The sequence below is a fragment of the Odontesthes bonariensis genome, chromosome 2 (assembly GCF_027942865.1).
Source record: "Odontesthes bonariensis isolate fOdoBon6 chromosome 2, fOdoBon6.hap1, whole genome shotgun sequence".
Classification (NCBI taxonomy): Eukaryota; Metazoa; Chordata; class Actinopteri; order Atheriniformes; family Atherinopsidae; genus Odontesthes; species Odontesthes bonariensis.
Genome location: NC_134507.1, coordinates 6,360,213 through 6,373,443, shown reverse-complemented (window position 1 = coordinate 6,373,443; position 13,231 = coordinate 6,360,213). Strand labels below are relative to the sequence as shown.

Here is a 13,231-nt window from a genome sequence, read left to right as displayed (position 1 = left end):
CCTCACTTTACTCTCTTTATGTATATGTGATATTATTGTGGTCATTAACTCGTGTTTCCCTGTTCCAACAGATATCCTTTGAATGGTGTTACAGTGCCGCCGTCGCGGTGGCCCCCTGCCCCCCTCCCCATCCCCCCTTCCCCCCCCCTTCCCCCCCCCCCTTTCCCCCCCCTTCCCCCCCCCCTTTTTCTGTCTTCTCAAACCCCAGCTGGTCGAGGCGGATGGCCACCCTTCCTGAGTCTGGTTCTGCCAGAGGTTTCTTCCTGTTAAAAGGGAGTCGTTTCTCTCCACAGTCGCCTCAGGCACGCCGCTCAGGCCGGGAGATTGGACCGAAAAACAAAAAGTTTTCAGTGCAATCTGTTGGTTTTCTTAGCTAGGAAATTGTTTTTGAATTGGCTCTATATGAACGAATTGGATTATTTTATGAATTATGATTATTATTAATTAATTGAATTCCAATTGGCTTGAATTGGACTTACTATCTAAGTGCCTTGAGATGACATTTGTTGTATTTGGCGCTATATAAATAAAAATGAATTGAATTGAATTGAATTGAATTGGTCACTCCAGAGAACGCATCTCCACTGCTCTACAGTCCAGTGGCGACGTGCTTTACACCACTACATCTGACGCTTTGCATTGCACTTGGTGATGTATGGCTTGGATGCAGCTGCTCTGCCATGGAAACCCATTCCCTGAATCTCTCTACACACTCTTGAGCTAATCTGAAGGCCACATGAAGTTTGGAGGTCTGTAGCGATTGACTCTGCAGAAAGAGCGGGGCATCCGCTGTCATTTTACGTGGCCCACCACTTTGTGGCCGATTTGCTGTCGTTCCGAATCGCCTCCACTTTGTTATAATACCACTGACGGTTGACTGTGGAATATTTAGTAGCGAGGAAATTTCACCACTGGCTTGTTGCAAAGGTGGCATCCTATCACGGTACCACGCTGGAATCCACTGAGCTCCTGAGAGCGACCCATCCTTTCACAAATGTTTGTGGAAGCAGTCTGCATGCCGAGGTGCTTGAATTTATACACATGTGGCCATGGAAGTGATTGGAACACCTGAATTTAATTATTTGGATGGGAGAGTGAATGCTTTTGGCAATATAGTGTATCTGTTGAATGTCATAGTTAAAACTTTAACCAAACAAACTGCGATAAGGAGTTATACGCTTTATTTAGATCACGTGAATTTGATTTGATGCGATTTAATTTGTTGTTCTGTGTTTCAGAGGTGCTGAGGAATGTATTCACGCCATTGTTGGTGTTAAACGTGGAGAAACGCTCAGCGCGGAGGTTTTCCAGAGGCTGAAAGCTGCCTGTGATACACTAAAAGAGTGCGCAAGTGGTTTCACCAAACTCAGCTGTAGAGAACGGGCTGCAGAGACACATGCAGAGTGCGCCCGCGGACTGAGGTCAGTCAGTCAGCTGTTATACAGCGCCAGAATTTTAAGTGAATGAGAAGAGGAAATATGGAAAACCATCCCAGATGTAATGTATTTGTAAACTTTTTAATGCACTGCGGCCTGCAAATGAGTTTGAGCATTAAACTTCAGAATGAATTCATACCACAGTAATGCATACATCAGACTTGCATGCTCAGCATGTTTACATCACACTAGAGAAAAAGTAATTATTGTGTTAGTCAGAATTTAAGAATCCATGTGAAGATGTTAGTCAAGCTTTTCAAAACCGGACCAACACACCCAGATCATGCAGTTGATGGTCAAACTTCTCCTGTATGAATATCCCCAACTAGACTGCTTTGCACATGTCTCAAAGTTCGCTCTTTTGTAAAAACAGTATTTTTGGATGCAGCCGAATTCTCAGTGAAGCTGCTATCATTTACATCATTTTTAGGCTAAACGCTTAAGAAGTTGTGACTGAAAAGTGTCTATTAAGACTGTTGCACCGCTCCAAAAAAAAATCCTGATTTTACAACCACAGCTTCATCTGACAAAGTTACCACTGTAGTAGCTTAAAGAAAACGTCGGCAACACTTACATTTACGATGATCTCCCACAGAGAAAGGTAGAAACAGCAGAACGTTTTGAACATGTTCTCAGGGTCCACAGCTTTGTAGCATTAGACATACTGTACTTTGGTTTATAACTTGATTTATTTTCCTCCTGTAAATGTATCCTGGTACAAGGACGATTGTTCAGTTAACTGGCAAAGTCTAGCTGTGACCAAAGCTCAACTCAACCGTGCGAGTCTTTGTTGATTGTCTACTCTGTTCTCCTGTATACTTATCTCATTCAAGCTTAAATGCTGTGTCACACTCCTTTTTTTTCTTTATTCTTCGTGATGTCTTATCCTGCACATTCACTCCTCTGCAGACTCCTCGCCACTCACAGCGCTGACAGAGAAAAGAAGCAGCGATTCCTGCTTGAAAGTCTTTCCCAAATGCAGCTTGCTGTCACACTGCAGGAACATGTGATGCTGAACGCTCGGAGCCTGCTTACTCCCCAGGAGGTAAATTAAGCGTGTTCCTTGAAAAATCCATCCTTCACTGCGATGATGTTCTCTCTCTCTCTGAAACCCTGGCGGGCACTCCATCTCTTAAATGTTCTGAGAAACTTTGCGTGCATGGGATCAGACCGCATCACCCTTCAGCACGCGGAGCTCTCGTTCCCATCGGTCGGACACCCATATTCAGACCCATTTTAATCTCAACAAAAAGTTTCATGATGGGATTAAAAGACATTTAAACTCTGCCAACATACTTCATTCTATTCATATTCATTCAAATTAATTCTGCCAACAGCCATGTTTGTAGTTCCCACCACAGTCGTTGTCTCCAGGATAGACAAGCTCGTGCTCGTAGGCTCAGAAAGCATGTAAGCAACAGTGGCTGGCAACAGTCACCGCTGCTAACTTTTGAGAACTCCATCAGCATAAAATGCACCCAAGGAACTTGCTTTGAACAGCTGTGAAAGTCCATTCGCTTGGCTCTTACGCTGTCAGTGAAAAGTGAGAGGATTGCTGGCTGATTAAGGAAATGTGCAGATGGCAAAAATAATCATTCTATTTTGAGAAGCCTCTGAGCATGTTTGTCCCCTGTGAAAAATCCTGTAAGGCTAAATGATAGAAAGACGGGCTTTGATTGTGCTCCCTGCGTTTAAAATAGATTAGTTTAATTAACAGCGTCACAATTAAGCTGCTGCTGTCGATTCGCTGTCACTCAATTCTGGGTCGTATCAAATGGTAGCTAAATGTTTTTGTATGTGTGTGAGTGTGTTACTGAATTCATCCCTTTTTTTATTATTTACGACTGACACATAGCATTGTAACGCATCCATTACCGTTACATGTCAACAACAGATGGGTGTTGGGATCACCAATTGATCCGGGCACCAAACACGATCTCACAGACATGCGTCTATCTGAGGGCCCTCTGTTGCAGAGATGGGCCGGCACAACGCTGGCTGAAGCTTCAATTTACATGTTAATGGCATCATGAAAGAAAGATTGATCGAGCAATACTCACAGCGGCTGCAAAGCTTTGTTCAATTGGGTTTGTGATTAGACGCTTTGTGGATCTTTGACTGAGACATGGAGGCAAGAAGCCAGTCCTGTTGCCCTTTACTTTCAGCAGATGGTGCTGCAGCCAAGCACAGTACATGCTCTGGCATCCAACCTGCCAAAATACCCACTGGTTTCACAAAAGACATCAGCTGCAATCACTGAAGTCAGGCTAGTTTACTCTGCTATGTGATCTTGTTTTACTTTGACTCCTCTATCGACTATCAAATTAGCATTGTACACATTGCGCTGCATGAATGTCTGGTATGGATTGTTTTTGTTTGGTCGCTCTCATCAAAGCTCGCTCTTGTGCTCTAACCAGCCTTTTGAGAATGATTTCCAATTACCCTCACAATGGGAGTCATTATTTACATTAGAATGAAGAGGAAGTGGTTGGCGGAGGAAAGTAACTGCTTTGGTATTGTTTAAGTTCCTTAAATTCATTTTAACTGCAGACATAAGATGTTATAGTTACCTTTAATACCAGCAGTACAGTTTGTTTTGTCAGCTTTTTCTTGATATTCAATTTAGCATTTTGCACTGATGCTCTTACCAGAGTCATGAACTGTCGCTGGCAGCCGAGAGGAAGCTGCTGCGCCTGCGGCTAACTCTGGCGGATTTTTGTCTGGCTGTTCTGGAGGAGCACTGTGCTGCAGAGATGTGTCAAGCTTTGGTCCGTACAGAGAAAACCTCTGCTGAAATAGCACTGGAGGAGTTCACACGCAGCACACCTGAGCCCGACTCTACAGAGGAGGTAAGACAGCGAGCAAACTCTTAAACCTCGGAACAAATGTGTCTGTTCAGATGTGGTCACACGTTCTTGGTATAATAAAGACATAAACTAGTATTGCCTCTTTAATTGCCCCTGTTATTTCAATAGATTAACAGACTATGTCAAATTATTTTTAAATTGAGCGAGCCATTTCTGGAAAAAAAAAAAAGAGCGTTGCTGTGTAATGCAACAGCAAAACAAACAGATCCTCTATGGGTGCCTTCATGTCGTTACAAGAGAGTGTGGAGGTCTGACGCAACTGTTATAGAAAGGGGTGTCAGAGAAGAACTATCCTGGATCAAACAAGAAGAATCCATGATTACAGCCACAAGATTACCCCGAGAAATCTTACCAGTGGCGAGAAAAGTTTGATGGGAAGGAAATCAAAGAGGCTCTAATCATGGCAGCACAAGAACAGGATCCATAAACGCATGGGTCTACCAAGGCAGATAGGACTCAAGGTCTAAGCTGTGCAAAGACAGCCTATGAAGCGCTTTTGTCTCTTGGCTGCATTATGTAAAACGTCTGTGGAACTTCTGTGAGGAGGAAAGGTTGGAGATCCTCAAATCCTGACATAACATTCACAGCAAATAAGATTTAAGAGGTAAAACCCTGCGGGGCTTCAAGTTCCAGACCTGCAAGGTGCTACCCAGCCAACTGGGCAAAATGGTGGTTGACGAGAAGCAGAAATGGAGAGTTGTGACAGATATTGCAATCCCAGATAACAGTAACTGGATCATGAAGAAGCAACGACTGGAACAATGTGGAATTTCAATTCCTCGTGGTCCCCGGTGTTGTGGGAACAGGACGGATAACAACTAAGGTTTCTATCTAGCTCTGCACAGTTAGCATACTGCACCTCTACCAAGCTTACTCTTGGATGATGTCTGAGCAGAGGTTGGCTACGTGTTAAATCAGTGATACTCGGGGTTCACATATAGTAATGTCATGTATGTATATGTATATCACAAATCAAACAAAATCTTTTTTTCTTGATGAATATATTGATAAATGATTACCTTTCTTCTTTGCACCAGGTACCTCCTATTTCAAAGACCTAGTATCTCATTCCTACTTCTTTTAGTTCAAGTTAATAGTTAGTTATCTCTATCATATGAAATAAGTATCATGCCTGAAGTTAGTAGCCTTGTGGCTATGCATCTTTATATACACACCATTCTATGTTCTTACCAACACCCCCAAAGAAGCCCCTTCTGAGTTTTCCCCTCGTTTAGAATATTTATGTACAGTTTCTCACTTGAGTGCTTTGCCTGGAGACAGTTTGATTCATTTGTGTGCATAAGATTTTTTGACCAGCCGCCAAGAGGTAGCATACAATTACTCTTCTGTACTCACGATAAAACAGAGCTAAATGGCATGAAGTTATTACTCTGACTTAATACACTACACTTAACGCACAAGTGCCGTGTAACAAAACCTCACAATATGCAACAAGCTTTTGATTTCCAGATATGTATGTTATACTGCCCTAAAACTCCAATGACCTGACGATTACAGTGCAAAACTATGTGATACATTCTGAATGTAGTTCTTTTACAAATGCATTTCCAAGAAAAAGGGAATCTTGCCACAATGGATGAAACCTTTGTTAGCACTTTGCTTCCAACGGGAATTTATCGCCATCCAAACCCCCAAGATTGCATCCAATCCATCCATCAAATGTGGAAAAAGCTTTTGTATACAAATGCGCGCTTGTAAGCCCTCAGCTCAATAATTGCTTCGGTTATGACCTATCTCCTCATGGCCTTAATTGACTCGTGTCATGTCCAGGAATGGATGACTGTGGGCAGAACCTTGGGGCAGATGGCTGTGAGCCAGCTGGCTGCAGTGAGCTCTCACACCTTGGACAATATGGAGATCAGAGCTCGCTGCCTGGGCCTGAGGGGAAAGTACCTGAGACTGATGGCTGTGCACGAGGAGCCCCTGTATCTGAGGGGTGTCTGGGACAGACACAAGCAGGTAGACACTAATATTCACATATGCTTTGATCACAGTGGAATCTTATTCTTACAAAATCAGTGTTTTTATCCTCAAATAACTTTGTGCAGAAAGAAGCCTGGTCTGATCCTAAAGGTGTTCCCGCAGAGGAGGGGTATTCTGTAAAAGACAGCGATGTAGGCAGAACAGAACTGGGAATGACCTCTGCTGGGAGTGCTGAGCTGCAGGTACATACCTCCTGACAAGTGACCCCATCGCCCCTGGCGTGTCTCTTATCTTGGGTCCACATGCTGCAGTTTTCCTCACATCAAATCCCTCAGATAGAAAAAAAAAAACAAATGGACGTTATGCATAATTCCTATTGAAAGTGAGCGCAGAGAGATCTGTCCACATCAAACTTGGTGCGGAGTAGAATGGGGGCAATGTATAATTTACGCTTCAGCCTTTTGACACATAAAGCAGTGTTATAAGATTGAATTTTGACATGGACGTCTCCATCGAGATTAATTATAGTTATGTGTGATTGCCAATACCGTAGAGCTGTTGGAATTTTATCAGAATTAAATCACCACCTTTACAGGCAGCTTCAATCAGCTCATCCACTGCACTTTTGTCTTTGAAAAACTGCCAGACATTTTTTTTTTCTGAAGAATTCCTTTCGACCAATTTCAAAACAGCTGTAATAACCCGCCTATAGAAAATGGAGGGATGGAACTGTAAACATGGCTGTTGGCCTCACAGTAATGCTGACAGATCCTTCATGCAGCGTGCTGTGGCCAGGAAAGGTGCACTTAGACCGTAAACTTTGCTGACGTCTCTTATCATCTGTTTGCGGACGACATCCAATTATATTGTTCTTTGAAGACCTCCGAGACCCATAAATTGAGCTCCCTGACCAACTGTTTATCACAAAACACAATGGTTGAGTGATAACTGTCTATAGTTAAACTCAAACAAAACTGAGACCCTCATTATTGCCCCAGATAGTGCTATTCCTGCCATCAAACAACACTTAGGCAGCCTCAGCCAGACATTAGGAGTCATTTTTGACAAAGCCAGGTCTCTAGAACATCACACAAAACAGTTACTAAAGACCTGCTTTTTCCAGCTGCGTAACATCTCCGAACTAAGAAGTATCGCCTCTAGAAATAGTCTTGAGATGTTGATATGCATTTATTTCATCACATCTAGGCTACTGTAACAGCCTGTTCACCTGTCTAAGAAAGAAGGATTTAACTCGTTTGCAGCATGTACAAAACTCTGCTGCGAGGATCCTGACGCGCATTGACAGACGAGCCCACATTACCCCCGTTTTAAAATCTCTTCTCTGGCTCCCCGTATTTTACCACATAAACTATAACATTTTGGTTTTGACATTCAGAGCATTGCATGGACAGGCTCCTCCCTGCATCTGTGATTTGATCCGGCCTCATACTTCAGCTCATAGCTTGAGATCCTCTGAGCAACATCCATTGATGGTCCTTCGCACTCGCTTTAGGACCCGAGGAGACAAGCCATTGGACCAAGGATGTGGAATGAATTACCACTTTTCGTGCGATCACTTGACTCTGTCGATGCTTTTAAGGACCAACTTAAGACATTCTTTTTTATAGCATTCCAGCCCAAGGGCTGCCAGGACTGATACTGTCTGTATGTTGCTGTAATGTATTTTTAAATGATGCCCTTCCTGTGAAGCACTTTGTGACTGCTGTCTGAGAAAAGTGCTATATAAATAAATTTTACTGACTTACTTAAAAGATGCAGAACCCCGGAAAGAGGTTAGAGCTATGAAAGAGTAATGTCATTTTTGAAAATGTTTTATACTGCTGCGGGAAAACTGCACTGGGACTTTCAAGCATAGAAGAAATGTTTGATTTTACATTTTTCAGGTGTGCCTGAAAATATTTAGTTGCTTTTTTTTTTGGTAGCTGTAATAGATTGGATTGGATTTCGTGGGCAGCTACCCTCCTATGAGCAAATTAACTTGCTGAACAAACTGTCGTAAACCCTCTTCTTGAAGAAAGAATGCTGGGGCAGAGTGGTTGTTGAGTTGACCGAGAACTCAACAGTCTTAAAAGTCTTGTGTTGTGGCTCGATTGTTCATCTCAGTGCTTCGGTTGCATGGAGGTCGTCAACAGTTACGTCACACTACTGCTACCATCTAATTTAGGTGCTGTTTACACATACCCGGGTATTTTGATAAACGCATATTTTCTAACCTTCGTTTGCAAAAAAAACTAGGTGCACACAGCCCCGTTTTTTTAAAAAACCACGTCTACATTGATCCGCATAAATACGCTATCAAGAGCTGTTAAATTACGCCAAGCCTGATGCCAAGCCTCATTCCATTCCCAAAACTCTGTGTTTGTCTCTTTCAACCAGTTTACACACAAACGCTAAACTGAGTTTTTAAAAAATCTCCACTTTTGCCGGAGTTTTTTTTTAGCTTCGTTTTCGGAGGAAAAAACTCAGTTTGTGTATAAACGAAAGGCACAAACGAAGGGAAAGGTCTTCGTTTATCAAAATACCCGGGTATGTGTAAACAGCACCTTAGAGTCTGGTGCTACATGGCAGACTGTATAGTCTTCTGAAAAGTCTTTAAGCTGCTTTTTTCTGGATGTTGTGGGGCTCAACCATTGGTCGCTTGAGTTGCCACTCAGCCCAAAATGAATTCAGTTATTTTATCAGCTCCTTATGACCTAGAGCCTCAAAGAATTATTTTTTTAATTTTGTTGTAATGTTCAGACAACATCCCTTGTGACACTCTGGGTCTCTCCAACAACCTGTGTCTGATCGCTCAGTTTAATCTGACATCGTGTTCAGACTGAAGTCCTCTTCATGCCGGCACGTATGCTCTGCGTTGATGCCAAACGAACAAAGGTGCACTTGCTACACAAAATGCAAGGAACAGTCTGAAGCATAGGCTACCTTTGCTTGTATCGGTCAGTTGTCGGTGTTTTAGCTTAGCCCTGCTAAATAATGATGAAAGTGTGAGTGAACAAAGTTCTGCTTTGTGGTGTAGGCAAGGCAATTTTATTTATAGAGCACAATTCGTACACAAGGTAATTCAAAGTGCTTTACAGCTACATAAAATCACAAGAAGGCAATAAAATCATTAAAAAAAAGAAAATAAATAAATAAATAAATAATAATCATTAATTCATTAATTTAAAAGTGACGAATACTTTCAGGTGTCATATGCACAGCTAAATAGAACTGTTTTCAGTCTGGATTTAAACATTGTCAGAGTTGAGGCCTGTCTCACATCTTCTGGAAGGCTGTTCCAGATTTTAAGAGCATAAAACTGAAACGCAGCCTCACCTTGTTTAGTCCTGACTCTGGGCACCAGCAGGAGACCCCTCCCTGAGGTTCTCAGAGTCCCAGTTGGTTCATATGGCTCTAACATGTCAGAGATGTACTTTGGCGCTGAACCATGAAGAGACTTGTACACAAGCAGAGCTGTTTTAAAGTCTATTCTCTGAGCAACAGGAGTAGTGAAACCAAAGTATTGAAAATGGCAGCTCTGTGCAGATGCTCTTGTCTGAGCTTCGCACCCATGTTCCCTCATACTTTATTGATTTTATTGCTTTGTCATCTGTGTGAATAAATCTTTTGTGATAGTCCCCCGGTCTTGCTCGGGCTAACTTTCATCCAGTCAGTATTCGCAGGCGACATAGCACCTTCTCAGATGGCTCATTGCTGTGAGCTTTTGGGAGGACTGCATTCAAGCCCATCTGGATTATTTGAGAACCTGAAGTCCTTCATTCTGTTCAAATTTCAGAGGATATGCATGTGTTACCATGAATGAACCTGATAAATTAAAAGCTGATAAATTCTAACCAATTTTTTTTTACATCATCTAACGTTAGCATGCAGCTGCTAGCTAGATGTGATAGTGGTATAAGATAAGAAAGCAGGAAATTAATCCTGAAATATAACCACAGATATATTTAACCTCAAAAGTAAAATACGCTGGATATAATCAAGCTGGCAATGTATTTCTCACTGTCCCTTGTTTCGGTAGTAATAATATTTGTCATTATGTTCCCTAAGGGAAGGCATGTTTTTATGTGAGTTTAGTAGGTAAAGTGGGAGCTTAATGCGAACATTGATCAGGGGGTTCAGTGACACATGCGACTGTAACGACCCTCTCTGTATATAAGCTGATACCATCTAGTTTTTAATTCCAGCTCTTATGATTAACATGACCTGGATGACTGAGAATCTTCTTCAACATATAAATTAAAGCAGTTACAGACTCCACTGACAACCAACCATAGCATAGCCCACATGTTGGCTCCACTGTAAATGTGGCTAACACGTTGGCTACTATTCTTGAAATTCTTGAGCTGCGTTACGACATTTATTTTAGATTACAGAAGCCGAAACATTTGTTTTCCAAACCATACAGTGGCCATCATATGAATATGTTGCATTGCGCCTTTATTCATTCATTTCTCTGTTATGTTTATTTTTATTTTTTCAATCCCGTTATTCTGCTTTTTTTTTTTTGTCCTGGGATCTACAGGATATTCTTTTATATTGGAGTACAACATATTACATAATTAGAGTCACTTTCTCTATTGAAAAGACAACCAGCAACCGGAGATAATCCCAACAGAACAAGATGATTTCGGAGACACACTGCTGCTTTTAGTATTCCTTTATTATTCCCCTTGATCATTTAGTCGCTCTCTGAAAGTGCGACTAAGCTGTAATAAAACATTTTAGAGGAGACATGATTACAGATTCAGTGTTTTCCATACTTGTGCCAGCCCAGGAGCAGATAATGTAACAGAGGAAATTAACTTGAACTACTTTTAGCTGTGACAAATGAATAATGTGCAGTAAAGTACATACTCTCATACCTACTGTATGGCTCACATTTAAGGATATGGATGATTAAAATACTTGTAAAGTCTATGCTAAATAAGTATTTCATCTAATCAAATATAATATAATAAACAAATATAAATGTATGTGAAAATCCTGCTGTCATATATATACAGTATACACCATACATATGATATACAGTATAGCAGCCAGAGCCCAGTAAAGGAATATCAGATCACAAAGAGTTTGTATTTGCTCCACTTGTCTACATTTACTTTGAATACCAGCAGGTCCTTTTTAAATTACATTCCTATATAAGCTGTGGGGCAGTACATGCATTCCATAGTATAGTCGAATTGTAGAATGCACGAGGCAACGGAATTACTTCTGATTTTTGGGTGTGCTTGTATGCAGAGGTTATATGTGAGCTATGGCTTTCAAGCTCTCATATGTTTGGCTTTCTATACGCCTCATTTACACATTCTTACTTGCTGCAGTTTTGCCTTAAAAGGCGTGGTTGATGTTGGAAAAGTTGTCATGTTTTGTAGTCATACAGTTTTGTTTGTGTCCGTCTCTTTATGTAACAGAACGGGCGTAGAGCCCAGCAACTGCTGGCCGAGGCCAGTCAAGCACTCTCTGAGGCCGTCAGCCTGTGTCTCCAGCACAGCTTGTCCTCCTCTATCCTGGCTGATGCCTCGCTAAATATGTTGGAGAGTCACGGCCAGTCGGACCCTGCAGTGGCCGGTCAATGTCTCGCTCTGTTTCAGGTACAGAGGTGCATGAGGTCACGTGTGCTTATCCTTTACTACACCACTTGAATACAGTATGTAGACATTGTGTGGTTATTAATTGAGTCTGCAATGTCTGCAGAAAGCATGGCATTTACAAGCACGACGCATTCCCTTAAATCTTAGACCTCACACATCATATTGTTACCTAGAGTAAATCCTGCCATTAACAGCAGCTATTACCCATTTTCCATATTCTGCTTTATTCCCAGAGCTGCTGCACTGTTTCTATGGCGGCTGAGGTCCTGAGTTTTGCCTGCGCTGACACCAAAGAGTCCCAGCTCTCGGCTCTCCTCTGCATCCGCAGGAATCTGCACCTCTCTCGGGAGGAGAGACCCAGCAGCATGCTGAAGGGAGTGGAGGACTCCCTCAGTAGCCTCTCCAAAGTACGGGGTCACCAAACAGTCCAAGTCGTGATTTATGGATGCTGTCATGGGCAGCCCAGTAAATTTTCCGTCACGGGTGGCATAATATTGGTGCTGTTATGGCCTTTGCTCCGAATGCACAGAAGATTCTAAAATTGCACAGAGTAATGGAGCTGCAAACATATTTAATCATAAAGATTTCCATGTCATTCTACTGTTTCCAGTAGCTGGTTTGGGATTTATCAAAGCAGAAGCTGCAGCCTTTTAAAGATGACATCTCAACAAATTACACGCGAGCTGTAGTCTCAAAGGCTGATTGTTTTAGTTTATTACCTCAGAAACCTGTTCGAATTTTCACGTTACCTGAAAGTATGTTTAAAGTGTTCTTCTGCTCCACTAGTATGAAGATTCCATTTTGTATTATTATGGAATCAAACATCTGTGACCAAGCTCCTACTTTTAATGCCTTAGAAATGTCCTTTATTCAGATGAAAGCAGATTCTTTTTTTTTTTCTTTTTTTTTTTTTTTTAGAGCGTATCGCTTTATTTGTGATCTTTAAATACCTGTCTGAATTGCAGGCCTTCGGCCACTTGACCGTCAGTCCCAATCACCTGAGCATCCTGTCAGCACTCCCGCCAAAACTGAAGATCTTGCTGCTTCAGCACTCTGAAGACGGGTAACTACCATATTCTCTCCTCATTCCCCATTCTTTGCTGTGCGGTTAATTGTGTCCTCTGTCTGGCTCTCACAGAGCCGCGGTACATGACTAAAACACTGCAGGTCCCACCAGTCACATTCGATTTAGGCTGCAGTCATTTATGAAGCAGGAGGAGCTTATTGTGTGGCGAACCTGCCTCTGGAGGGCTGAAACTGCTGTATCATTTCTTATGAATAGAGAAGGGGCTGCTGCTATTTTGCCTGGATGTAATTTAGATAATGTCATGTAGTGCATACAGTATACTGTTAATGGATTTAAAAAATC

At 42.0% G+C, this 13,231-nt stretch overlaps 1 protein-coding gene across 1 annotated transcript in view; it reads left to right on the top strand.

Annotated features, from left to right (window-relative positions):
- cfap46 (cilia and flagella associated protein 46) overlaps nucleotides 1-13,231 on the top strand; it is a 70,214-nt gene that overhangs the window by 42,184 nt on the left and 14,799 nt on the right. The window contains 8 exon segments of the mRNA XM_075474659.1: nucleotides 1,239-1,421; nucleotides 2,346-2,481; nucleotides 4,088-4,285; nucleotides 6,095-6,283; nucleotides 6,373-6,489; nucleotides 11,683-11,862; nucleotides 12,096-12,269; nucleotides 12,828-12,925. Coding sequence (XP_075330774.1) covers nucleotides 1,239-1,421; nucleotides 2,346-2,481; nucleotides 4,088-4,285; nucleotides 6,095-6,283; nucleotides 6,373-6,489; nucleotides 11,683-11,862; nucleotides 12,096-12,269; nucleotides 12,828-12,925 — 1,275 coding nt within the window.